This window comes from Myxine glutinosa, chromosome 6, assembly GCF_964187855.1.
Source record: "Myxine glutinosa chromosome 6, kmMyxGlut1.1, whole genome shotgun sequence".
NCBI classification, from domain to species: domain Eukaryota; kingdom Metazoa; phylum Chordata; class Myxini; order Myxiniformes; family Myxinidae; genus Myxine; species Myxine glutinosa.
Genome location: NC_136266.1, coordinates 181,839,133 through 181,867,080, shown reverse-complemented (window position 1 = coordinate 181,867,080; position 27,948 = coordinate 181,839,133). Strand labels below are relative to the sequence as shown.

General features: G+C 43.5%; 1 protein-coding gene across 1 annotated transcript in view; it reads left to right on the top strand.

Moving 5' to 3' along the window:
- Positions 1 to 25,001, top strand: part of LOC137428992 (eukaryotic translation initiation factor 4B) — a 104,213-nt gene extending 79,212 nt beyond the window's left edge. Inside the window, exons 11-15 of the mRNA XM_068118950.2 lie at positions 4,802 to 4,991; positions 8,050 to 8,123; positions 10,786 to 10,861; positions 19,048 to 19,099; positions 23,596 to 25,001. Coding sequence (XP_067975051.2) covers positions 4,802 to 4,991; positions 8,050 to 8,123; positions 10,786 to 10,861; positions 19,048 to 19,099; positions 23,596 to 23,661 — 458 coding nt within the window. The 3' untranslated portion in view covers positions 23,662 to 25,001. The remainder of the gene's footprint in view (positions 1 to 4,801; positions 4,992 to 8,049; positions 8,124 to 10,785; positions 10,862 to 19,047; positions 19,100 to 23,595) is intronic.
- Positions 25,002 to 27,948: the final 2,947 nt, after the last annotated feature.

Below are 27,948 nucleotides of genomic sequence, written 5' to 3'. Positions count from 1 at the left end.
GAAAAGGCCCTCAGAATCGGCTTCATTGCAGGAGAATCGAATGATTCTGAAAGCTCTGGTTTCACCCACGTGAAGCCAAGCTCGGTGTGAGGCAGGAGCACCAGCCCAGAGGGGAGAACAGTATTCCATTGAGAGTATGTGGAGAGCAGTATGTACTGTATGTGGTGAGGAGCTCAGAAGTGCCAAGGAAGGACATCGCATGACGGAGGATGCCCAGTCGGTGACTGGCTTTGGAGGCCAGCTTGAAAATGTGGTTTTCCCAGGAAAGATCATGGCAGATAATGAGACCCAAAAGCTTGAGTGACAGCGAAAAGCGACAGCCAAACCCAAAAGCCTTGACAGTACATCTTAATATGTGGCTGCCAATCTGAGTTTGTTTCCGACCATTGGGTACTTCGTGAAGCATAGGTTCCTCCCAAATGTCTGCTAAGTCATAAAGGGCCACGTTTGTTGTTTTGAATGATGTTTTTTTTGTTTTTTGCTATCCCACATTTGTATCAGACGCTGTGTGTGTGTGTGTGTGTGTGTGTGTGTGTGTGTGTGTGTGTGTGTGTGTGTGTGTGTGTGTGTGTGTGTGTGTGTGTGTGTGTGTGTTTACACACGTGCGCACCCTATCCCACATGTGCACCAGGCTCTCTGTGCTGCCATCCCAAGTTGTTTGTGTGCGCTATCCCACATGTGCATCAGGCTCTCGCTGTGCAACTCTTCACCATGGAGTGATGGGCTAAAGGTGTGCTCTCTACTGAGTGCCGTTCTCGTTGTAATTGAGTCCTCTTTCACAATAGCATTTCCTTAGAAAGCCGGCCTATTTTCCCAATAAATATGAATAACTCGGATCTATCTTTTAATGTCGATATTTTGTTTCTGACAAAACTCACAGGAAAGTTTATTTGGTGGAACAATGTATCATCCTGCAAAGGCATCACCTTAATGTGTTTAAAAACAATACCAAGCTGTCATGTCATGTCAAAGTTTCAAACACAGTTGCTTTGCTTGACTTGGTATGAAGGCCGGTCATGAAATTGCAAGACAAGAATTATGTTTCCGCAACGTCTTGTGATTCTAAATTTGCCTATGCACTTCTGCATCGATTTACAAATCCCAAACATGTCTGGCGTGAGTACTTGAAAATGTGACCACGTGACCTGATTGTTACCCTCGCCACAGGAGAGGGTATTGCATTTGAGTCTGTCTGTCAGACTCATGGTGGTGTACGTATGGATGTGGTCTTCAGTTCAGTGTTGGTTTGTTTGTCCACACAGAATAAATGATTTTCTATGCAACCGTTGGTCTGATTGACAGGAAATTTTCACCATGGGTGTGCCTCCTCCTGTAGAATTTTTAAAAATAATGATGACGTCATAGGTCACGTGGTATGGACGCCATCTTGGAAAAACTGAAAAACTGCACCTCTATCTCCAAAAGTGCTGCATAGAAAAAATTGAGACATGGCTCATTGTAAATAACTCTCTATGGGGAATAACATAATATGTTAATGATGTCATAGGTGCCTCTATTATGATATCATAATTCGACAAGCAAAAAACTTCATCACTCAAGATGAAATTTCTTGAGCATCATCTCAGGATAAATTGGTGGACAAAAAAAATAATGATATCATCGGTCATATGGTTCAGCCGCCATATTTGTTTTCACACAAAAGCCTTAAAAACCCCTAAAAACACGTCCTGGTGAGGATCTGCAATCTCCGATTGTTCTTTCTTGTTCTTTTTGTTGTTTAGAAAATTATTATTATTATTATCTTAAATCCTTGCCTGGACTCTAATTATTTGTATTTAAAAGTATTAATATGAAATTATAACCTACCCTCAAAAAATTATATCCAATCTGTGTTCAAAAATCCATAGCACATTAAAAATGGAATGTTAAACATGTTTAATATGTATTGATATGACAGGCATCCATTTTCTGACAGGAATAACATTAAAAGCCATTCAATGTAGATTGAAATTGAACCGTTTCATGGAGGTTTACATTTATTTATTTTATTTATCTATTAACAATGTGTAAGGATCTGTAATGCTGGCAGGATGGTCTAGAGGTACGCACACTCACCTCTAATCCGTCTCGCCTGGGTTTGAATCCCGACCCAGCTATAAAACTGTCAGCTCGGTGTTTCACAGGCCAGGAGATTCATCGATGTGCGTAACGTCCCTCAAATAGACAGTAAGCTGGCGTCCCGTCTGCTGACATTAGTTGGCAGACGTTAAATATCCCACGGTGTCCTCCGAGAACAGTGAGCGAGCTATCGCCGCCGGCATCATGAACAAATCCAATAATCTGCCCAAACTACTGCAAACCACATAGTGTAACCCTTGCTAAGAAACTGCTTCGGCATCACCGATGCTCTGTTATGTATAACAGAGTATGGTGTATCAGAATCGGTATGCTCTATGTTTCATGCATGATGAGGACATGAGATGTCAACACATGAATATGGTATTTGAACCCTTGATTAATATGGGATTTGAATCCTTGATTAACATGGGATTTGAATCCTCAGATGGGAACGTTGAACAGGCCGACCCAAAGTTTGCTGTGTCTATCAAAATTTTGACTTATTGGCCTGACGGTACATTCTCGAGCATGTGTATTACCATTAATTTGTGTAGCGATGCATTATACTTCGACAATGTAAACCAAGGCTGTAGCTTAACCATACACCCAAAAAAACAAATATTTATTAATGTTCCATTTGGCCCTTTTTATTTTTGTTAGGAGAATTACTATTTTATTTGTTGTGAGGTTCGTGGGTGTTGTTACCAACTCACGTACAGTCATGTGAAAAAGTAAGTACACCCCATGTAATGTTTTGACTTTTTCAACATATTTCAACATACAGCTATTTGATCTTCATTTCAACAATATTGATAGATAAAGGTGATATAATATAACAAATATCATGAAACATTTACACGTTGTAGTCCATTGTATAATTTAAATAAACATAAATGCAAATTTCGCATGTGGGAAAAAGTAAGTACACTCTTGGCTCTAATAGGTGGTATTGCCCCCTTTGGTAGAAACAACCTCAAGTAGGCGTTTCTTATAACTGTCTAGCAGTCTCTGACATCGACTGGGAGAAATTTTTGCCCACTCCTCCATGCAGAATTCTTTCAGCTGTGCGATGTTTGAGGGGTTTCTTGCATGCACAGCTCGTTTCAAATCCCCCCACAACATCTCGATGGGATTTAGATCCGAACTTTGACTTAGCCATTCCAGAACCCTCCATTTCTTTCTTTTCAGCCATTCCTTGGTGGATTTACTGGTATGTTTAGGGTCATTGTCATGTTGCAAGGTCCACCTTCGGTTGAGCTTCAACTCTCCGACAGATGGCCTCACATTATCCTCAAGCACCCTCTGGTGCAATGAAGAATTCATAGTGGATTCTATGATGGTGAGCTGCCCAGGCCCTGATGCAGCAAAGCTGCCCCAAACCATAATATTTCCACCACCATGCTTTACAGTTGGTATCAGGTTCTTGTGGTCAAATGCTGTCTTTGGTTTTCGCCAAACATGTCTTCTGGTACTGTGGCCTAATAGCTCTACCTTTGACTCATCTGTCCAGAGCACAATGTTCCAGAAGTGCTGGTCTTTGCCTCGGTGTTCATTGGCAGTCTTTAGTCTTGCCCTGATGTTTTTTCTGGACAGCAAATGTTTCTTCCTGGCACACCTCCCATGTAGATCAAATTTGTGCAGCCTCTTTCTAATTGTAGACTCGTGCACTTTGACATCATCAGTGGCAAGAGCTACCTGTAGGTCCCATGCTGACATTCTGGGGTTCTTAGAGACGTCTTTCAGCATCTTCCGGTCTGCTCTCGGACTGAACTTGCTGGGGCGGCCTGGCTTGAACAAGTTGGCAGTTGTTTGGAATCTTCTCCACTTGTAGATGATCCTCCGGACAGTCGAATGATTGATTTCAAATTGTTTGGAGATCTTTTAAAATCCCTTCCCAGACTTGTAGGTATCTATAACCTTCTTTCTGAAGGCCTCAGAGAGCTCTTTTGGTCTAGGCATGGTGACGCCGCACACTTCAACAACAAAGAGCAAACCAAACTAAATGTCTGAGGTTTAAATAAGACAGGTTCCTCCAAGATCCTCTCTGACGATGTTCTCATCATTTGCACCTGAGCTGGTGCACCTGATTCTAATTTTAGGTATTTGAAGTAGTGATAAATGTAGGGGTGTACTTACTTTTTCCACATGCGAAATTTGCATTTATGTTTATTTAAATTATACAATGGACTACAAAATGTAAATGTTTCATGATATTTGTTATATTATATCACCTTTATCTTTCAATATTGTTGAAATGAAGATCAAATAGCTGTATGTTGAAATATGTTGAAAAAGTCAAAACTTTACATGGGGTGTACTTACTTTTTCACGTGACAGTATGTGATGCGGGGAGTTTGGGAGGAATGGGGAGGGAAGGGAAAGAAAGACGAGGGAAGCGTAAGGTGTTTGCTTTCAAGATTTCTATAATCTTGTGTGTGTAATAAGTAGATGAATCACTGTGGACCATTTGTGCACCAAAATACCAACATAAGTTGTGGGTTTTGTCACTTGTCGTATTGTGCTTCAAATCGTATGAGAATGCATTGCACAATAGGCCCGCAGAATTTCGTAGGTAATCGCGCACTGTGCATACGCCATACTTAATAGATAGATGAATATGTTTGTGGTGGGTTTCTGATTCACATGTTCTGTCCATTGTCCGTGAATTGGCCTTCCCATTTCTGTGCAAGCCTGTATATGTCTTTGTGTTTGTGCATGTCAGGTTCGCAGACCATTCAGAAGGACGACGGCGAAGCTGGTGGTAAGATGAGGGACGCCGACGAGAAGAGGCCGGCATCGCGTCTGCAAGATTTGTCCGTTTCAAAGCAAGGAAGCCCTGCTCCCCCGCCAAAGCAAACTGCCTGGGCCAAGGGGAGTGACTGTATTCGTGCGGCTGCAGAGAATCACAGTGGGTAAGGGGCTGGCATGCCGTCGCGCATCATGTCTGAAAAAAAACAAAAACTGGTGGGGAGACAGTGGATCGATTCAACATGACGTTGTTTGAGGTATGCTATCCTCCGTAGGAAGCAAGAAGAAGCTGATATTTTGAGCATTAACGTCTGAGCTAAAGAAGTGTTAATGCCCAAAACGTCAGCTTCTCTTTCTACTTCTAGCTCCTACTTGTACGTCCCTCGGGCGGTTAGCATACCTCGATGAACATCCCGTTTATTTCATCCATTGTTTCACCTGTCCGCCCACACAGAACAACACTAACCTTCAACAGCAAGATTGTTTTCTGATGTGGTCACCCTCTTCAGTTCAGTTGCTAAATGCAGTCAGACCCGTTCTCCATTCTGCTCAGGAGACATTTGGCTTGGTTCTTTAAAACTGCTGCCACCATAATGCAAACATCTCAGATTTTCCAGATTAGTGGATTTCAGCTTGATGTCCTTTTTTGTTGATTGATTTATCACATTTATTTGTCTTTATTAATTTGGCCTGGCAGCATGCCCTCGGCCCGAGAGATACCCACACTCACCTCCAAGTTGTCTCGCCTGGGTTTGAATCCCCACCCAGCTATACACTGTCATCCCGGTATTTCACGGGCAGAGTTATTTGTCGATGTTTGTGCCGTCCTTATGGACATTAACGACCAGCGACTGATGACAGTAGACGGGACGTCTTTTTAAAGATCCCACGATGTCTTTCATGAAGACCAGGCGAGCTGTCACCGGCACCATGAGCAAATTCTAAATTCCTGTGCTAACCTTTAGTCGATCATCGGGTCTGTTCAGCCAGTTTGTGGAAGACTTTCGCCAAGTCTAACATGAACCCTAACATGAACATTGCAATAATTGTGGCCATTAAGGAAGTCGAAGATTTGTCTTTATCGATTAGTCGCATTTATTTATTTATAGCATTTATCAGTCGTTATTGATTTGTCGTATATTTAACAATCGATTGGTTCGTGTTCGGTTTTATCTCCTTTTCTCTTTGGTGGAAAGGAGGGGAAGGTGGGTGCGAGGACCAGGAGCTCCCATGTAACGATGTTTTGAGTCAGCTCGTTTGTTTTCTGCCACACGCCTTTGGTACACACCTGATCTACTACCGGGCTCGGCCGGGCATTTTTCTGTGGATGCTTGTGTTTCTTGCCCGATGCCAAGCGTGCGGCTCGCTCTGTGGATTTCCTTTTGTGTTTCTCTCTCCTCCATCTCCCTCCCCATCCCCTGCCTTCCTTCCGTCGCAGCGTCGTATCTCTTGTCTACAGCTCCATTATGTTGTCAAGAGCTTCTCGCCTCTCGTCCTTTCTCACAATTACCTCTTTACTTGTGACACCCTCCCCCGGTGCTTTAGTACAGTCGGGAAGGAATACCATTTGATAGCAAGCTGCAGTAAGATGACACGACCTTTTTTCATATTTCCCTCGCAAGCTTTTAGAGCTTCAGCCACGAACCGGCATGCATCTGTTTACCGCAGCTTCAATGTCTGCCGAGCTTTGCAGAACCAGACTCGCTGAGGTTTTGGGAATAATTTATGATGTCCCGTTTCACTAAACCCGAGAAAAAGTTTCGCGTTTCTGTGTACAGGAAGTAATGTTTTTTTTTTGTTTTTTTTTTGATCATCAAGTGTGAAACACCGCACCTTTAAAATGATCTATATGCAAAGCGTTTGCTAATTGTTTCGTTTGTGAAATGTTTTATTGACTCTGTGTTTAGCTTTATTTGACGCCGTTAGAGCTGATGGCCTAGCACGGCGTCTGCTATGTCCCAGCTTGAGTACCCCATCAAGTGGAAGCTAACTGATAAAAACACTTATCGGTGTTTCCCGGGGCTGGTCAGAATTGCAAAGCAGCAGCTAATCGAATCGGTTCTTCATTTAAAAAAACAAAAACAAATTTGAAGCCTTCAAAAAATTTGAAGAAAGCTCATTTTGAAATTTGAAGCCCGCTTTCTACCTCAAACACTTTTGTTGATCTGATTCTGCTTTAGAATTTTCTGGCAGCCCTTGAAGACCACAACCCTCGTTCTCGGCAGTGCAGGCCGTGTTGGTTGAGCCAGCCTGTCTTTTTGCACTTAAGAGCTAAGCTTCTCCTCCCATGTATCGTGCTTTTTTTTTCTTTTCTTGTGATATTTTCCCTGCAATTTCAACCATGTTATTATGTGTGGCAGTTTTAATGGGTTTAGAGCGTGAAATTGCATTCTTTGATGGAATCACTGACTCTCTATAAGGCTAATCCAAACTTTTGACGTCTACCCCTTTTATGCAAAGCTCCGAGGTGTGCATGGAATTGTCATTGTGCTGGTTTCCATTTTCTTTGACGATCTATGAATATTTCTTTGTATAATGTGAACTAATTTTCATCAGTTTTCATTTTTTTAAAGGGCAGTCCTCCTCTCCCCACCATCCTTTTTCTATTATTACCTATGCCACTGAAGGTGGACGGCCATTGTTTTTTCACCCATGTCTGTGTCCGTTTGTTTGTCTGCGGACAGGAAATCTTAAGTTGTGGACGGATTTGGACAAAATTTGGTGGACAGGTTGGGTGTGTGATGAGGAAGAGCCGATTCGAATTTGGTGAAGATCTGGATCCGGATATTAGAACTTTTGAAGTGATTTTTCACCATTGAGAGATGGGGCCAAAAGCAATATATAGCGCGATGTCTCAAAATGTTGTGGTCGAATAATGACAAAAGCAGGTTGACAAGTTGGTTTGGTGACGAGAAGAAGCCGATTCGATTATATGGTTAAGGTCCGCATGCATACCCGGCCTATCGATGGGATGCAATACGTAAACTATTAAACCCTGGCGGAGGTATGCGCTTTACCGAGCACCATTCACATTCTTCATTGGACCATTGGGAAATGAGATGACCCGATGACTTTGGTATGTGACTTCAGCGAGCAAGCTCTGTTTCTGTGAACCCACGGGGCCTCTCCCGTAGTCCCGTTAGACAAGAATTGGATTATGTTTTGTTAAAAGTTGATTATGTTGTGCTCACTTGTCAAATAATCTTTGGCTTGTTGTCACAGCAAGAACCGAATGACTTTGCAAGGAGAGTGCAAACAGCAGGAAGAAGGGGCAATTGAAGAAAGTGCCAAACGAGGTAGGGAAATCTGGTTTCCCCATTAATGTTGTGCGATAATGGCATGGATAGGTAGCATTTGAGATTGTGCTGCTAATTACCTCTGCCATCTGTGATGAATGGAGATTATGTTTTCACCCCTGTCTTTTTTGTTTGTTACTTGTGAAAATCTAAGATTTTTCAATTATTTTGGTTGGTCTTGTGCATTATTCCATCTGTCTGTCTGTCTGTGTCTGTCTGGCTGGCTTTGTTTGTTTGCTTGTCTGTATGTCTTGTCTGTGTTTGTTTGTATGTTAGTCACCTACAGGTCACAGTTTTCAACCGATCTTCACGAAACTTCACCGAATGGTGGAGTTGGTCATAAGAAGCCTGTTGTTTTTGGGGTCAGAAGGTCAATAGGTCAACATAGGCCAAATTTCTAAAGTCAATTTTCATCCGATTAACTCTAAATTTTTAAGAGGATTTGCATATCTGGTCACTGAATTCAACCCCAAACTATTTTTGAGGCCATCATAGGCTAACAACTTATTTTAGGGATTTCGCAAGTATAGTGATATGCACGACACATTTCTTGTTTGTTTGTGTGTACGATATCTCAAAATTGTGGACAGATACAGATGAAGTTTGTTGGGCAGGTTGGATGTGTGACACTGACGAGGATGAAATTATTAGGTTTTGGTGACGATCTGGATCAGATAATTTTTAAGTGATTCTTCACCATCGAGAGATCGGGCCAAAAACAATATACAGTACAATATCTCAAAAAGTTATGGACGGATTCGGATGAAACTTGTTGGACAGATTGGTTGTGTGACGAGGACGAATTGATTAGATTTTGCTGAAGATCCAAATCCAGATTCGAGAATTTTAAAGTGATTCTTCACCATTGGGAGTGACAAAAAAGATATATAGCATGATACTTCAAAAAGTTGAGTACCGGCTTGCTGGGATGAATGATCCCGGTGTGTACCCCGGTTTAGAATAGGTACACCGTATCTTGCGCATCCTAAGAGGCGACCAAGGATTGGCGCCAGGAAGGGCATCCGGCCATAAAAACATTGCCTCAAACAGGGAACCATGATTGTCATGGGGCCCGAAAGGCTAACCCCCGCTCTAGCGGGGAAAATGGCCTTAAAACGATCATTCATCTATTTATATAAAGCAGTAAAGTATGTTTGTTTGTTTGTTTGTTTGTTTGTCCTCTTATAACTCGAGAACTACTCATTGCAGAGCAAAACCAAAGGCATATTCGGAATCAGTACGTCTCAGAGCAACTACAGCACACCTTAAAATTTAATAAATTTCGCGTTTTAAAATTATGACGTCATCAGCGTATTTCGGAACGTTAATTTTTCAACTTCATATTCGGAATCAGTACGTCCCAGAGAAACTTCGTAACGTTAATTTTTCAACTTCATCCGATTGACATGGGACCAACGGCATGTGACAGAGAGTGAAACATACATGCTACATTTATTTGACGACAATGACTTCCGACTTCCATGTTCTGAATGCGGGACCAATGCCATTTGACAGGGAATAAAAAATAAATGCGACATTCAATTGACGACAATGACTTCCGACTTGACTCCCGCCTCCCCCTCCCCTCCCCCCTCCACCCTCCCCTTCTCCGCCCCGCCTCCCCCCTCCCCCTCCCCCTCCTCCCTTTTCCCTCTCCCCCTTCCCCTCCCCCTACCCCTCCCCCCTCCCCCTCCCCTCCCCCCCTCCACCCTCCCCTTCTCCACCCCCCTTCCCCCCTCCCCTCCCCCCTTCCCCCTTCCCCTTCGCCCCTATCCCTTCCCCCTCCCCCTCCATCCTTCCCTGCCCCCTCCCCCTCCATCCCTCCCTGCCCCCTCCCCCTCCCCCTCCCCCTCCCCCTCCCCCTCCCCCTCCCATCCCTCACCCTCCCCATCCCCCCTCCGCCTCCCCATCCCCCTCCCCCATCCCCCTCCCATCCCTCATCCTCCCCCTCCCCATCCCCACCCTCCTCTCCCCTCTCCCCCTCCCTCTCCCCCTCCCTCTCCTCCTCCCCCTCCCCCTCCCCCCTCCCCCTCCCATCCCTCATCCTCCCCATCCTCCCCATCCCCCCCTCTCCCCCTCCCCCTCCCCCTCCCCCCTCTTCTCCCCTCCCCCCCTCTTCGCCCCTCCCCAACCTCTCCTCCCCTCCCCTCCCCTTCCCCCTCCCCTCCCCTCCACCGCCCGGCAATGCCGGGTACTTCTGCTAGTTCATTCATATTCACTTCAAAAAGTTGTGGACCAGTTATGACAAAACTTTGTGGATGTGTTGGGTATGTGACAAAAACAAGCCGATTCGATTTTGGTTCAGGTCCGAATCCAGATCTGGCCTATCGGTGGATACAAAACGGAAACTGTTTAGCCTGGCAGAGGTATGCTCTCTACTGAGTGCTGAGACTGAGTTCATATTTAACTTCTAATTGTCAAAGGTTTAAGGTGGCTTTAGCTGAGTTTTACCCATTTGAGTGGACGTGGCATGTGTCGCTCGGTCATTCGGACTTGGCACATGTGGGTCCATGCTTACCACAAGTGGGTCGATGTCGATGTGCCATGCTGTGCCATTTTGCTGTGCCGGTCGGTGCCTTAATGAATTGCATTTTCAGCAGAGCATGATTGTGTGACGTTGCCATGGAAACAGTTATCATTCACAATTACAATCTCTTCTCAGAATCCTCCCAAGAGCGATGCCATCACAGAGAGCCTGATGCTAAGAATGCCTACATGAAGGGCCCCCAGGCTGAGCAGTGAGTTTAATTGGTGGAGCTTTATTACTCACCAATCTTGTTTTTATTTTACATATGTTGAGGTTTGATAGCAAAAAGTTTATTCATGATTTTGTTGTTGCATACAAGTCTATGCAAGTTGTTTCTCAGATTGCCATTCATAAACCAATGTGCTGAATTTCACACAGTCGTGAAATGAATTGATGTTTTTTCTTGCACATTATTCCAAAAATATTCCAAAGATTATGTTGTAATGCAATAGCAGTCATTCTAATTGGTGATTTGGCACAAGGCTGCCAATAATAATGGTGTACCAGTGAAAGCACTTTGGTAGACTAAATGTACATCTGAGTTGGAGCGTGTGGCGAGCGCTTTAGGGTCTTGTTATGCTTGAGTGCCATTTAAGCTTCACGTTGTTGTTGTTGTTGTTGTTGTTGTTGTTGATTTATCCCCAGTCAGTTGTGCTTGAACAGGCCCACGGCACGGAAGGTAGCCGATCGATCTCCCGGGAGTAACCCAGACATCCCACACATCTAAAATGTTGTGCTCTTGCTTTCATGGGGCCAGGACTGTGCTGTCTTCGTCATGTGTTTTATTGTGTGGCAGCCTGGCAGAGGTTGCAGGTGTCGTCGAGTGTATGTTTGTACTGTAAAAGCTTTGGGTGTTGTCCACAGCGGAAGCGTGAATGGTGAACACAATCAGACCTGGAGAGTAATTAAACTGTGTCGTCGATGTGTGGGCGGTTCGTGTTCAGGATGCTGTTTGGGCCCAGGTATATCGACTGCGTTTATGGTTATGTACGTATGGATGTGGTTTATTGTAGATGTCGTTCGGTGGAGGGATGTTTTGAAGGATGTTGTCGTGTCTTTGTGGTGCAGTCTTAATGTGTCTCGGGGTCTGTGGGTAGTTGGACATGTAGTAGCATGGGTGATTAGGGATGGCACTTGCAGTTGCAAGGAACTGCGCTCCTCTCAGGACTTTGACGTTTAACATTTTTGCCTGTGTGTTTGGGTGCTCGATGGGTTTTGTTAATGCGTTCAACTGACCCGGGCTAATCATCATCATCATCAACGACAATAATAACAAAAACTGCTAAGTGAAGGTTAAATGGCACTGAAGTTTAACAAAACCCTAACTCGAGAGAAAAGGTGAATGTGGAGTGCGATGCAGCCTTTTTTTTTAACAGAACCATCCAGGTATGGTTGACCCAAGAAAACCTTGTATTGATACCAAATTTCAATGAATCTTCATCTATCTATAATTCCAGCAATCTCTGTGTGTCTGTCTGTGTGTCTGTGTGTTTGTCTGTGACCGCTGTTTCTCGACAACCACGGGTCCGATATACTTGAAACTTGCCAGGTATATTGCTGGGGACCCGAGGATGTGCCTTTTCAAGGTTTGTAATTAATCGGACAAGTACCTACCGAGCTATGTCCAAAAAACGCTTCAACCAATCAGAGAGCAGCGAGCTATCACGTGTGCCGAACCGTTAATGCAATGCAAGCGTTAATGCGTTAATGCAAGGCTTTTCTTTTTTTCCCTCTTCTCTTTCTACTTTTCCTTGCGATTAAATTGCAAACAGCCAAAATACGTTGGCGCTAATTGAATAATTGGCCATTAACACTAAAATAATCGTAACTGCGATATGCCAACTTCCGGACAGTGCAGCCTTCCATGTTGTTGTTGTTTGCAGCAGCTGTTTGCAGCAAGGCAAGGCTTTTCTTTTTTTCCCTCTTCTCTTTCTACTTTTCCTTGCGATTAAATTGCAAAAAGCCAAAATACGTTGGCGATAATTGAATAAATGGGCATTAATAGATAGATAGATAGATATGCGATATGCGAACTTCCGGACAGTGTGCGCGTTACGAGCTGACCGCCATTACGGTACGTAATTCGATTTCTTATGCGCATTATTTCTCCCAATTCAGTCAGAGCGAAGGGCGGAAGCGAAGAGCGTTGTTATTTTTTGTTTACGGGCGTACGGGCGGGGTAGAGCGTACGGGTAGCGTTTTTTTTTTTTTTTGGCAAGGAACGGGCACCCACGTACGGGCAATGCCCTAGTTGGATACCAAATGGAGGATCACTTGCCCACTTCATATGCCAAACAATAATGTTGCAGCCCATGATGTCAAAAGTGCTTGTCCATATGTTCTGTTGAATGTTGTATGGAAATCTGCAAAACTGCCTATACTATGACGAAGCAGCTTTATCCATCTTTCCAGAATTTAAAAAAAAAAAATTATTCGAGGATCTTGTGAAATGTGAGGCCTCTTCCATGGCTACCAGGTTCATCGGCACTCCAATGAAGCATCCGTACAAAGGGCGGAAATGAAGACCTTAATCGCCCGGCTGTACCATTCATGTGCAATGCCATAATCCACATGGACCAACATTGCACAATCATACAGCAAGCACCCTGTCTACTTGCATTGTCATTTTACGTTGAGGCTTTCATTAGGATGATTGGGGTTGTACACAATATTTTGGTGTGTGTTCAATGCATCCACAAAGTCGTCATACATTATGCAGCTGCCCAACTTTCCTGTAAAGAGACGGCAAGAGATATTCTGACATCTCCAATAGGTGGCGAGTAGTAGATCAGCAATATGTCATTCTGTCCTGGGTGGGTCGAGGGAAAAAGCTTGGGGAGGGAGAGGGTGGGAATAGGGGATACTCGGTTTTGTATTTCCAAGTAATTCTCCAAATGCCTATATGGAGAAGGATGTGGGAGGGGAAGTGGGAGTATGGCAGTTGAATAGAAAATTTGGACATAGACTCTCCTCGAGTTGTGACGTTGGCACTTACGACTGTCGCAAAAATCTCATTTGCTCCTTGTGCCTTGTGCTGACAACATCCCTTACGCTCCATCGCCTATAAGTGTGTGCACCGTACTGCCATCATCATGTCTAGCCAGAGGAAGAGTGCATCCACTGATGGATCGGAGAAAAAGAAGAGTAAGGCGATCGACCTGGAGTTAAAGATGAAAATAATCGTGCAGCTCGAGAACGGTAAAAGCGTGGCTGCCATCTCCCACAGCATCCACCTCTGCCTCACCACTGATGGATGACCAGCCATCTTGTTCAAAGTACTGATTTATGTGTTTATGTTATTGGGTACCTTATCACTTATTACAGTGTCACATTATTTGTGTACCTCATTATGTACCTGTATTTTTGTAAGCTTTTTTGTACAATAAAACGCATTGTATTTCATAAAGTCTTTTATTTCAACGCTTTTATTTATTTTACTTATTGTACAGTGTATGGATTGGATTGGATTGTGGGATTTAGGCTGTATGACTTTTAACGAATGATGCTCTGGTGGAATACGGACTTGGAAATCTGTAATAAGAAATATATAATAAGTCCATGAGGGGTGATTCGACTTGCGACTACTTCGACTTACGACCTGCTTGTCGGAACGTAATCCCGTCGTAACTCGAGGAGAGTGAAAAGAAAAAATGAACCACCTTTGGAGGCCATTTTTCCCTGCAGAGCAGGGGTTGGTCTTTTTCGGGCACCATGGTCCCCTTTTTGAAGCAATGTTTTATGGCCGGATGCCCTTCCTGCCACCAACCCTGTTAGTCGCCTCTTGTGACACACAGGGAATTACCAGTGAACTGGTACTCAATTTGCCGACCTCGGAAGGATGACGGGCTGAGTCAACCCCCCCTGGCGTTAATTCAGCGATCGACCGGGATTCGAACCCAGGATCCTAGGATCCCAAGCCGGCACCCTAATTGCTAACCCAACACCAGAAGAGTCGAGGAGAGTCTGTATAGAAAAACGATATGTCGCACCATATCTCAAAAAGTTATGGATGGATTTGGACAAAACTTGGTGGACAGGTTGTGTGTGTGACAAGGACAAATCGATTCGATTTTTAGTCAGGTTCACTCTGTTTTTTCGTTCAAAATTTTTGGAGATTGACAAAACTATACATTTTTGGAATATTCAGAGCATGAGGAATCCAAAAATTAATGTTGGCATTTGCCTAGACACCTTTGCGAAAATGACACTCAGGACAGTGATGAAGATCTGTAAAAGCATATTCCTGAACGGTATAGACATAGTAGATCCTGTGTATAGGACTTATAGTTCAATCTGATACTAACAAGGCTGCTTTCTTGCTTTATAAACCCATACCTATAACTTCAAAGGACTTGCAATATCATGTATTATGTAATACAGTTATATCACAAATATAAAGACAATGGTTTTCAATTACCTTTGTTTGTTGCTTTTCTCTAATCCTGAGCACTATTTTGAGGCCTTTATTGGATTCCTTGACCCAGAAAACATAGGATTAGCATATTTAATTAAGTTTCTACGTTGACTAGAAGCCGAGATAGCGCAAAATATGTATTTTATGGTGGCCATTTTGAAAATCCAAAATCTGTGTGTGCAAATGCCAACATTGATTTTCGGATTCTCCATGCTTTGATGATTCCAAAAATGTACAGGTTTGCTAATTTCCCAAAATTTGGAACGAAATTATATTTGTAAAACAGTGAACCTGACTATTTGGTGGATATCGATGCTGATATTGTAATTATTTAATTTTTTAATTGATTCTTCGCCATGGAGTGATAGGGCTAAAAACGATATGTAGCACCATATCTCAAAATGTTGTGGACAGGTTGTGTGTGTGACAAGGAAGAATTTATTCGATTTTGGTGAAGATCTGAACATGGATTCTGATACGAGTATTATTTATTTATCAGTGCGTTTTTTCACCATTGAGTGATGGGGCTAAAAACGATATATAGCATGATATTTCAAAAAGTTGTTGGATGACTTATGACAAAACTTAGTGGATGGGTTGGGTAAGTGACAAGAACAAGCAGATTCAATTTTGGTTCATATTGGATCCAGATCTGACCGATTGGTGGGATACAAACCGTCAACTGTTCAGTCTGGTGGAGGTATGCTCTCTACTGAGTGCCGTTCTCATTTGTACATGTATAATTAAGCTTCCCTCTATATTATAGGATAGGAGAAGACTTCTTGTTGTTGTAGGGTTTGTTTCTGCAATCGGTGCCCTCAACTTCAATGGCACCAAGAGTTTATTCGACCACAAGAAGTACTAAACCGCCATTTGGGTTTTTTTTTTGGTTTTTTTCTGCCAACGGCCGTACTGTATCCCTGAGCTGGCAGGGTCTTTCAGAATGAAAATGTTCATCAATGATGGGAATACAAAGTATGCAGGGTTGATAGGGACTTCATGACTCCGCTGACGCAGTCGCCGGAGGCATTATATTTTTGGTTTGCGCGTCTACGATAGGTTTTCGTTAATGCGATAACTTAAGAACGGCTGAAGGAATCCAAGTCAAACTTGGTACAAGTATGTATAATGATGCAAAGATGAACCGATTCGATTATGGGGTCAAGGGGCCAAAAGTCAAATGTCCCATCAGGTATAAATTCTGTTACCAAGCCAACTTGTGAACCAGTCAGTGATAGGATTTTGACCAATGATGCAAAGACAAAGTGATTAGATTGTGGCGCCAATGGTCAGATGTCATGCCATGTAAAAATATGATATTTGAGAACAGCTGAATGGATTTCTATCAAACTCGGTACTACTATGTATATTGTATAATGTAGTATGGGCAGATGCATACCGGTTGACATCGCGATGTTAGTACAGCAGATAACAACAACAATTGTGCATTTTATGAGAAAAGCATGAAATTTCTAACAGTTAGTGCATACCATGAGGTTTATTTTCAGATGTGGAGGTGTCATATTTGACCTCTTGAGGACCGTGAGAGGTCAAATCAAAAATGGCCGCCAGTCCACCGGGTCTAATGTTCAAACGCGCTTCATTTTGGAACCAAACAGTGTAGAAAAACATTATAGGTGTCATTTCCAACTAAATTGGGGATGCTCATTCATTTGGTGATACTTTTGAGATCGCCAGATCTGAATATAAACCTTAGATGTAAAATGCATTCTGCATTCGCTGGCAGAGGAAAGAAGACTGCCTGGGAAACTTGGAAGTCTTTCCCAGAGGTGAATGATGCTTTCAATGAACTCCTAGGCATGGCAAGTGAGGTCAGTGAAGGCTCAATGTTACTGCTTGAGCGATTTGTGGTGCTGATGTACGACCGAACCAGTGAGAGCACGGAAGTGAATGATGCCAGGAAACAGCTCTTCACACAGAAGTGCAGAACTCTTGAGAACATTCCTCCAACCCAGGCAGCACTCAAGCAGCACATCAAGCGCACTTGCTACCAGGCCAACTGATGGAACCAGGCATTGGTCATGGATCCAGAGATGCCAGACCCACCTGACTGGGGCTGGACAAAGGAGACAACTGGGTGGCAGCCTCTTTGGACCACTCTTCCTGAAGCATCAAAATCGTGCCATGAATTGATCGACTGTGGCTGCAAGAAAGGGTGCACTGGACGCTGCAAGTGTGCCAAAGCTGCACTCAAGTGCACTGCACTGTGCTTCTGTTCTGGAGACTGTTAGATTTAGATCATTACCAATTTTCATCATTGCACTTGATTTAATGTAAGCTTTGGTGGACATACTTGGTTAACTACAGTTATTTTTTCAGAGGTTATTGCATCATTCCTTGCAGTGCAAACACTTTTTTTCATCATTTCTGCTCTTTGGGTGTTCTGTACCTATCCCTGTACCTGAAAAAATAAAGTTTTAAAAGTTCAAATGAACTTTTTCCAATAGCAGTTCCAACTGCAGTATCATAAAAATAGATATTTAACGTAATTTGACCTTGACCGTGACTTAAATGCATGTCCTTGAGTTCTGGCGATCTCAAGTATCACCAAATGAATGGGCATCCCCAATTTAGTTGGAAATGACACCTATAATGTTTTTCTACACTGTTTGGTTCCAAAATGAAGCGCCTTTGAACATTAGACCTGGTGGACTGGTGGCCATTTTGGATTTGACCTCTCACGGTCCTCAGAGGTCAAATCTGACTTCCTCCACATCTGAAAATAAACCTTATGGTATATACTAACTATGCTAGAAATTTCATGCTTTTCTCAGAAAATGCACAATTGTTGTGATGTGAGAGCTTATCTGCCGTACTATGTCGAAGAGTGCTGTTATGGTGAACCTTGACCTAATTTTATGGTCATGACCCAATTATAGGCGTTTTGACATTTTCCACCAAAACTTGACTAAGGTTTGTCTGATCAGAACAAAGTTGCCCTCACTAGATAGCCTAGGCCCTAGAGCAAGGCACATTTACACTTGATTTACAGCATACCCCTCAGGGTTAAAGGTCTAAGTCAAATGGCGGTCTGAAGAAAATAAAGAACATGTTGTTTGTCATCGCTCAATTTTGCCATTGCGGATTCTTGGATCACTTGGCCTTCCAGGTTGTGCACCTGATATTTGATTAGTGTCTGTGACCTACTTTTTGTATTGTGACCTAATTAACAAATAACACCTTTGATCACAACTTGAATAATTTTCCTCTGATTTTCATAATATTGACAGTCCCTGGTGTTGGGCTAGCGGCTAGGGTGCCGGCTTAGGATCCTAGGATCCTGGGTTCGAAACCCGGTTGATTGCTGAATTAACGCCAGGGGGGTTGACTCAGCCTGTCATCCTTCCGAGGTCGGCAAATTGAGTACCAATTCACTGGTAATTCCCTGCTTGTCGTTAAAGGCGGCAAAAAGGGTTGGCGTCAGGAAGGGCATCCGGCCGTAAAACATTGCTTCAAAAGGGGACCGAAAAACAACAACAACCACAGTTCCCGAAAAAGGCCAACCCCCGCTTGCGGGGAAAAAATGGCCTCTAAAGGTGGTTTTTTTTTTTTTTTTTTTTCATAATATTGAGTTTTAAAAATAGATTATAGATGGATACACATTTTCTTAATTTATACTCCATCTCTAAATGTTGAAGGTCAAGGTCATATTGCAGACCAAAATTAATATAGACATCATTAAGTAGATGGTGGTTGCTGGGGGTGATCTGTTTTCCCTTGATCCGATTTCTCACTTGGCCTTCCAAGCTGTGCCGGTTTCCCCTTGGTGATTGCATTGCGATTGCACATATCTGGTTATGTCCCTGTTGTTGTCTCCCTATACTGTGTTGTACCTTAAACTTTTGGTGATGGTCTAATGGTTGAACCTGCATTTTTCATCAAGCCAAATCGAAAGCTTTGTGTTTAACTTTGGCGGAAGATTTTCTTACACTGCTGACCGCACCTTTCTCTTGCCGATGCAGGTTGAGGGAAGCCCCTCGGAAGAAAGATGCATCAGATGAGGCCAGCAGCCCGGTGAGTTGCCAGTCGAACTGTCTTCCAAAAGTTTTGTCAATTATTTATTTTTATTTTTCCTCCTCGTATGCTTCTAATCTCGATATACCATTGGTGTTGCACGTGGTATTTGTGTAGCTGAGCAAACTTGTTACATCTGCCACTGAAAGTGGATGGAGGTTATGCTGTCACCCCTGTCTGTTTTTTTTTTTATTTTTTATTTTTTATTTTTTTTTTTTTTTTTTTTGTATACAAGGTCGAGGCTCGTGAAAGAGCGAACATTAATCACACAGAAAGACAAACCGACACATAAAACATATAACATAGGGAGCGGTAGACAAGATGGGGAGAGAGGGGGAAGGACACAAACACAACATTTGAGAGCAGGGACCGAGAGACATGGAGACATCGAGAGATCTGAGAGAGGGCGAGGGCTTTGGGGGGGGGGGGGGGGCGTGGGAAGGGGGCGGTGGGAGAGGTATAAAACATATGGACACTGCCAGGACTTCCAGGAAAGAAGTTGGAATTCCAAACAAGGTGGATCTGGGGTGAATTAGCGGGGGTAGAAAAGATCAAGGTTTTGGATGGGGGAAGATAAGAGATGGTGGTGAACAGCTGTTTTAAAGACCTGGAGGGAGGAGTGGGATTGAAGGGAGTGAGGGAGTTTGTTCCAGAGGCGGGAGAAAAGAGGAATGAAAGAGTGAAGGTGAGCAGAGAGCCGAGATTTCGGCAGTTTAACCATCAGAGGGTTGCTGGCAGATCTTGTGCGACCTGTAGGAATATTTGGGGGACAGAGCACAGAGAGAGCTGGGGGTGCAAGGCCGGAGAGGAGTCGGTAGAAGACAGAAAGACCACCTACCTGCCTGCGGTGAGTGAGTGAAAGGCCCTCAGAGATAGCTTCATCGCGGGAGATTCCAATAATTCTGAAAGCTTTGGTTTCAACAGCGTGAAGCCGAGCTAGGTGTGAGGCAGGAGCACCGGCCCATAGGGGAGAACAGTATTCCATTGAGCTGCGGATGAAAGCCTTGTATGTGGTGAGGAGCTCAGGTGTGCCGAGGAAGGACTTCGCACGACGGAGGATGCCCAGTCGGCGACTGGCTTTGGAGGCCAGCTTGGAAATGTGGTTTTCCCAAGAAAGATCATGGCAGATAGTGAGACCCAAAATCTTGAGCGACAGAACTTCTTGGAGAGGATTGTTGAGAAAGTAGATGGGAGGGTTGTCCAGTCGATCTTTTCGGAGAGACATAGTAAGAGTGTGAGATTTGTCAGGATTGAAAGACATGTTCCACTTGTTTGACCAGTCTGTGATTTTGTCCAGGTCTTCAGAGAGTGAGGAGGCAGCAGACTGCCGATCTGAGGGAAGAGGAATGGAGCGGCAGAGAGTGGAGTCATCAGCAAAGAGATAGAGAGGATTTTCGAGAGAGTCAGAGAGATCATTGATGAAGACCAGAAAAAGCACGGGGCCCAGAACACTGCCTTGGGGAACTCCAGCCTGAACAGGAAGAGGAGATGAGAGAAACCCATTCAGGGCCACACGTTGACGACGACTAGAGAGGAAGTCCGCCAGCCATGCGTGGAGATTTCCATGGATACCAAAGGAGGAGAGTTTGGTGAGCAGAGCGGGGTGCCAGACCGTGTCGAAGGCACATGATATGTCGAGGGAGACAGCTCTAATTTCCTGTTTGGCATTGAGGACCTCCATCCATTGTTGAGACAGCAGAAGCAGCATGTCCAGAGTAGAGTGACCTGGTCTGAAACCAAATTGATGATCAGAGATCAAGCCATTGGAGAAGAGGAAAGATTTCATATCCGAAGCAATGATGGATTCCATGACTTTGCTGATAATTGGGAGAAGGCTGATTGGTCTGTAGTTGCTAGGATCTGTTTTTGCACCTTTTTTGTGCAAAGCGGTGATGTTGGCTGATTTCCAAGCAGATGGCAGTTGACCTTGAGCAAAAGAGAGGGTGAAGAGAACAGAGAGAGGGTGAGATAGAGCAGCAGAGCAGGATTTTAGGACCCGTGGGCTGATGCCGTCGGGTCCAGTTGCAGAATCAGAGTCGAGGGTTGACAGAAGCTTTTCCACCTTGTCAGGAGGAAAGGACACGGAGTCCAGGAGCAGCAGGGTACGACTGGGTATGGTGGGTACAGAGAGGGATGGGTTTGGGACACAAGATTTAGAGGCAAACACAGAGTTGAGGCATTCAGCTTTTTCACGTGCGGAGTCAGCTGTGTAGCCGTTTGAGGTAAGGGAGGGGATGGAGGGGGAACAAACACCAGAAACGGATTTGACCAGACGCCACCAGGATTTGGAAGAGGGAGACAGATAAGAGAGTTCGGTCTTGAGAACGGAGAGATATTGTTTCCTGGCTCTCCTGAGGGTGGACACACACTTGTTTCGGGCTTTGTGAAAGGAAATGAGATTTCCTTCCGTTGGATTTGCTTTCCAGGAGACGAAGGCAAGTTGTTTCTGGGCAACAGCCTCACCACAAGATTCCGTGTACCATGGACGGGAGGAAGGGTATGACAACTGAAGACGAGATGGGATAAATCTGTGCATGAGAGAGAGCAATTTACTTTGGAAGAATTCCCAGGATGAGTTGATGTCAGAGGTGGTAGAGATGGGAGACCAGTCCAGATGATTGATGGCTGCTTGAAGACCGTGCCAGTTGGCCTGAGTGAAATGCCAGTGAAATGTTTGTCTATGAGCAGGATATTTCACAAAAAGTTGTGGATGGATTCAGACGAAATTTGTTGGACAGCTTGGGTGTGACAAAGGCAAATTGATTAGATTTTGGTGAAGATCTGGATACTAGAATTGGTCTCGCCCCAAAGGGGTTGCGCGAGCCTAATGCAAATGCCCCTGTCTGACTGTGTCCACGTTCTATATATTTTCGCTTGAAAAAAATATTTCCCATTTGCAATTGTCTGATCGATGCAAAACTTTCAACATAGGAGGTACTCCACATGGAGAATATTTTATTGATGACTGACTTCATTGGTCACATGGTATGGCAGCCATATTGGATTAATGGGGAAAAAAATTGGATATTGTTTTCTCCGAAACTGCTCAACAAAAAAATTTAACCTTTGTCATCAACTCCCCATGAGGTATATAGGGTGGTAACAATGACTTCAACATTGAAGTGGTATTCCAGCCATAATTGGTTGAATTGAAATCTTTCTCCAAAAAATCTGACACTTCACACATCTGATCTATGACCTGATGCGAGTGTAGAATTAAATTTATGATGTCGTCGGTAAAGTGGTCTGGTGGCCATATTGTATTGAAAATAAAATGTAAAAAATTCTTCTTCTCCAGAAGCACTTAACAGATCGATGCAAAACACGTGGAATATAGTTTGAATTTTTTTTCCATAATCGCCTGCATTGATGTAATCTAGCCTTAATTGGATGATATTTGCATTCTATAATTCGTGGAGGATGACTTGTTTTTGTGTCTGATGGAACATACCCCCCTGAAGTGTTTTCATTGTGTAAGATCTCTGATGAAGCTTTCCTGTAAATTGCAAACTGTAATTGATTTAATGTAGCGTTTGCATTCTATAATTCGCGGTGGATGACTTGTTTACACATCTGGTGGGATATCCCACGAAGCTCGCTTATAATGCAGCTAAAATTCGCGCCCGCGAAAGCCATGAAAACGCAAAGCACACAGCAGTGAATGTTCGGTACTGTACTGTACTGTATTGTACAGTACAGTATAAGCAGGTCATGCTCATGGCTCGGGGAAGAAGTTTCTTTTGCATACGTCCAGTTTGCATGGCTGGTAGAAGATGGGTTTATAAATGTCACACTAGCGCTTCGTGAATTTTTTTTTTTGCACCCCTGAAAAACCGCTAATCCGCAGAGCATGGCCGCGAATATTGGGGGGGGGGGGGGGTGGGTGGGTGGGTGGGTGGAGAGAGATATACGCGATTTTGCAGAACACAGCTGCAAAAATAAAAAAACGCGAATGGGCGAGGCATTTTACCCGCGAATAGAGAAACATGCATTTTATCAACCGCGGAATAGGTGTGTGTGTGTGTGTGTGTGTGTGTGTGTGTGTGTGTGTGTGTGTGTGTGTGTGTGTGTGTGTGTGTGTGTGTGTGTGTGTGTGTGTGTGTGTGTGTGTGTGTGTGTGTGTGTGTGTGTGTGTGTGTGTGTGTGAGTGTTAGTGTGTTGGTTGGTTGGTTAGTTGGTTATTTAGTTAGTTAGTTATAATTACAATTTCTTTACACTCGCATTTGGAGGGCAAAAAAAATAATCTGGAATTTAATCTCAATGGGTTACCACACATGTGGGATTTTCCCCACACAAGCCTGAGAACGATACCTGCACTTACTGCATTCCTTTCATCAAAATGTGAGGGATCTTGGCCTGATCTTTGTTTTATTTTTTCCACAATTAAGTGTGCCAGCTCACCAATTTACTTTGAATTAAATTTAATTTTTTCCCTTATTTTCTACAAATGCTCCTGACATTCTATTTTTTAATTTGCCTTCTGCACTTTCCCCAAGAACTTTTGCGATACAAGCAAGTTTGCTGCGTTGATGGTGGATGACGGTGATGTGGAGGAAGAATAGAATTGGCCTTCACCCTTGCATGCTCGACAATGCAGCTTTGGCATACCGCTTGCTGTTCCTCGCAGCATCAAGAAAGTGCTGGTTTCAAGACTTTGAGAGATTTTTCTTTTCCTGCTTGATCATGTGATGGACAAAGAACCAAGACCCTTCTTGCATTTCATTTTTAACATCTCTTCTATCTTTCCTTTTGTTTCTTTCTTGCTCTGTTTCCTTCTCTCTCTCTCTCTCTCTCTCTCTCTCTCTCTCTCTCTCTCTCTCTCTCTCTCTCGCTCTCTCGCTCTCTCGCTCTCTCGCTCTCTCGCTCTCTTGCTCTCCTCCTCTCCCTCGCCCTCTCCCTCTCCCCCTCTATTTTCTCTTTCTCTTTCTCTTTCTCTTTCGCTCTTTCTCTCTCCGTTTCCTGCTCTCTTCTCTCTGTTTCCTGCCTTCTTTCTCTCTCTCTGTTTCCTGCTCTCTCCTCTCTCTGTTTCCTGCTCTTTCTCTCTCTGTTTCCTGCTCTCCCTCTCCTCTCTCTCTCTCTCCCTCTCTCTCTCTCTTTCCTGCTCTCTCTCTCTTTCCTGCTCTCTTTCTCTTTCCTGCTCGCTTTCTCTCTCTCTCTCCTGCTGTCTCTCTGTTTCCTGCTCTTTCTCTCTCTGTTTCCTGCTCTCCCTCTCCTTTCTCTCTCTCTCCCTCTCTCTTTCCTGCTCTCTTTCTCTTTCCTGCTCTCTTTCTCTTTCCTGCTCGCTTTCTCTCTCTCTCTCCTGCTGTCTCGCTTTTTCCTGCTCGCTTGCTCTTCTCCTCGCATGTAATCAAGCCTAAGAAGCTCGTGTTCTCCATGAATGCAGACCTTTCGGGAGATGGCGCTACCTTGCAGAAGCATTGAAATGAGACATAAACGAGTCCATTACTAGAGTGAAAAAAAAATGATCTCATGAACCTCTTCTATCAGTCCACCATTCTTTAGTCCCACGCATGTTCGACAAAACACCACAGGGCGGGAAAAGTCCCTTGTACTTTTCTTTGATATTTTAAAACTTTGTTGCCTGCTTTCTACATGCCGCCCCTTTCCCATTCCATCACTCAATTGATCTCATTTTGTCCAGGACAGTAAGTAGTTGATTACTTGAGGCACAGTACAATTGGTTAAGGGATTTGAGAACCTTTTTACATCACAGTGGATCTTGATTGACGCAAGTGTTCAAATTTGTTTTACAACCTTTCACTTTTATGGCCAATAAGGATTCGGGATTTGTTTTATGCGTGTAAGCACCATTCAGATTTGAAAATGCTTGCGTTACATCTAATCATCTTTTAAAATGTTTTGTTTTGTTCTTTGGTAGAAATAAACAATAACTGAAAACCTTTTTCCATCTTTTTTTTTTCTTCTTTTTTTTACCCCTTTGTGCTGCTTTGGCCTGAGTTTGTGGCAATAGATGCGTTGACCTGCGTCTATGAATGTTCTGTTCTTTGTGATTGTTGAATGAATAATATGAGTGGCCAGCACTGTACAATAACAATAACTACTCCTACTTCTACGGCCCCACTTTTGTGTGTGATTGTCTGGGGAACGCTTTTGACCCAAGTCTCATGAGCCGGTTGACCAGATCAGACAGACGTTCGACTGAAGGTGGCAGGAATTTGTAATTGTTTTTTTTTTCTAGTTTGCCGCCCTTAAGTCGCCTGCTCTTTGAAGAAGACACCATGAGATCTTCATTGTCCACCAACGACCAGTGCTGGCAGACTGGTCCTCCAGCTTAACGTCTTCCCGATGGATGGCGCACGCACTGATGCATCGCCCTGCACCAGAAACACCAGGGTGACCATTTCTCGTTGGCTCGAGGTTTGAATCAAGGTTAGACCACAAACAGCCAAGTGCGTATATTTCTTATCTATCCTGGAAAGATTGTCCAATGCAAGAAGGTATTTTAAATAATTTACCATTTTTCAGTGCTCCATTGGAAATATGGAATGGCTTAGTGAATAAGTGAAATTTGGATGACTTTACATCATTTGCATACATTGACACCGTTCGGTGCTGTAGCTAAAGCTACAGTCACGTGAAAAAGTAAGTATACCCCATGTAAAGTTTTGACTTTTTCAACATATTTCAACATACAACTATTTGATCTTCATTTCAACAATAATGATAGATAAAGGTGGATATAATAAAACAAATATCATAAAACATTTACATTTTGTAGTCCATTGTATAATTTAAATAAACATAAATGCAAATTTCGCATGTGGAAAAAGTAAGTACACCCTTGGCTCTAATAGGTGGTATTGCCCCCTTTGGCAGAAACAACCTCAAGTCGGCGTTTCTTATAACTGTCTACCAGTCTCTGACATCGACTGGGAGAAATGTTTTCCCACTCCATGCAGAATTCTTTCAGCTGTGCGATGTTTGAGGGGTTTCTTGCATGCACAGCTCATTTCAAATCCCCCACAACATCTCGATGGGATTTAGATCCGGGCTTTGACTTGGCCATTCCAGAACCCTCCATTTCTTTCTTTTCAGCCATTCCTTGGTGGATTTACTGGTATGTTTAGGGTCATGTTGGAACATCATGTTGCAAGGTCCACCTTCGGTTGAGCTTCAGCTTTCCGACAGATGGCCTCACATTATCCTCAAGCACCCTCTGGTACAATGAAGAATTCATAGTGGATTCTATGATGGTGAGCTGCCCAGGCCCTGATGCAGCAAAGCTGCCCCAAACCATAATATTTCCACCACCATGCTTTACAGTTGGTATCAGGTTCTTGTGGTCAAATACTGTCTTTGGTTTTCGCCAAACATGTCTTCTGGTACTGTGGCCAAATAGCTCTACCTTTGACTCATCTGTCCAGAGCACATTATTCCAGAAGTGCTGGTCTTTGCCTTGGTGTTCATTGGCAAACTTTAGTCTTGCCCTGATGTTCTTTCTGGACAGCAAAGGTTTCCTCCTGGCACACCTTCCATGTAGATGAAATTTGTGCAGACTCTTTCTAATGGTAGACTCCTGCACTTTGACATCAACAGTGGCAAGAGCTACCTGTAGGTCCCGTGATGACATTCTGGGGTTCTTAGAGACTTCTTAGCAGCATCTTGCGGTCTGCTCTCAGGCTGAACTTGCTGGGGCGGCCTGGCCGGAACAAGTTGGCAGTTGTTTGGAATCTTCTCCACTTGTAGATGATCTTCCGGGACAGTCGAATGATTGATTTCAAATTGTTTGGAGATCTTTTTAAATCCCTTCCCAGACTCGTATGCATCTATAACCTTATTTCAGAAGGCCTCATAGAGCTCTTTTGATCTAGGCATGGTGACGCCACACACTTCAACAACAAAGAGCAAACCAAACTAAATGTCTGAGGTTTAAATAATACAGGTTCCTCCAAGATCCTCTCTAATGTTCTAATCTTTTGCACCTGAGCTGGTGCACCTGATTCTAATTTTAGGTATTTGAAGTAGTGATAAATGTAGTTGTAGGGGTGTACTTACTTTTTCCACATGCGAAATTTGCATTTATGTTGTTTTAAATTATACAATGGACTACAAAATGTAAATGTTTCATGATATTTGTTATATTATATCACCTTTATCTGTCAATATTGTTGAAATGAAGATCAAATAGCTGTATGTTGAAAAAGTCAAAACTTTACATGGGGTGTACCTACTTTTTCACGTGACTGAACATCTTGTTGGACTCTCGGTATTTTGCTTTTTTTGAGTAATTCTTCCATTGCAGTTAAAATCTTGGTCTCTGCCGTGCTGCTTCCTCGTGTCCAGACCAGACACCACTAACATTGGCATTAGGGGTCGAGACAACCACGATTGAATATCTCCAATACCCCTTGTTTTAATGCAAGCCTATTATTTATCGTCTGCGATGTCTCCATTTGTATGAACAGATGCTCTTCCTGCTTTCCCCCCAGTATAGCGTTCAATGCAAGCTGATGTTTCTCTGCATACCTGGATGGCACTTGTGTGTGCAAATGCAGTGTGCCATCACTTACTGCATGCACCTTTTGGAGTTGAAGACTGCTCAAACTACGCCGACATTTTGAAGACATCTCGACTCCCAATTTGGCGATAACGAGTCATCAGATGTCCTGGATACCGCCAGCCTGTGCATATGTTACCATGCTAATGAGCAGTTAACATCAACATGAGTTCTTGTAATGGACGTGATGGAACTGTTAAACGTTCGTTTATTGTTGGTGCAGCTCACATTTTCAGTGTTGTACAATACTTAACTCCTGGTTTTTCACCTCGAGCTCACCAGACATTTCTTCCTCTCGGGTCTTTTGTGTTGTATCACTTCTAAGTCTTTA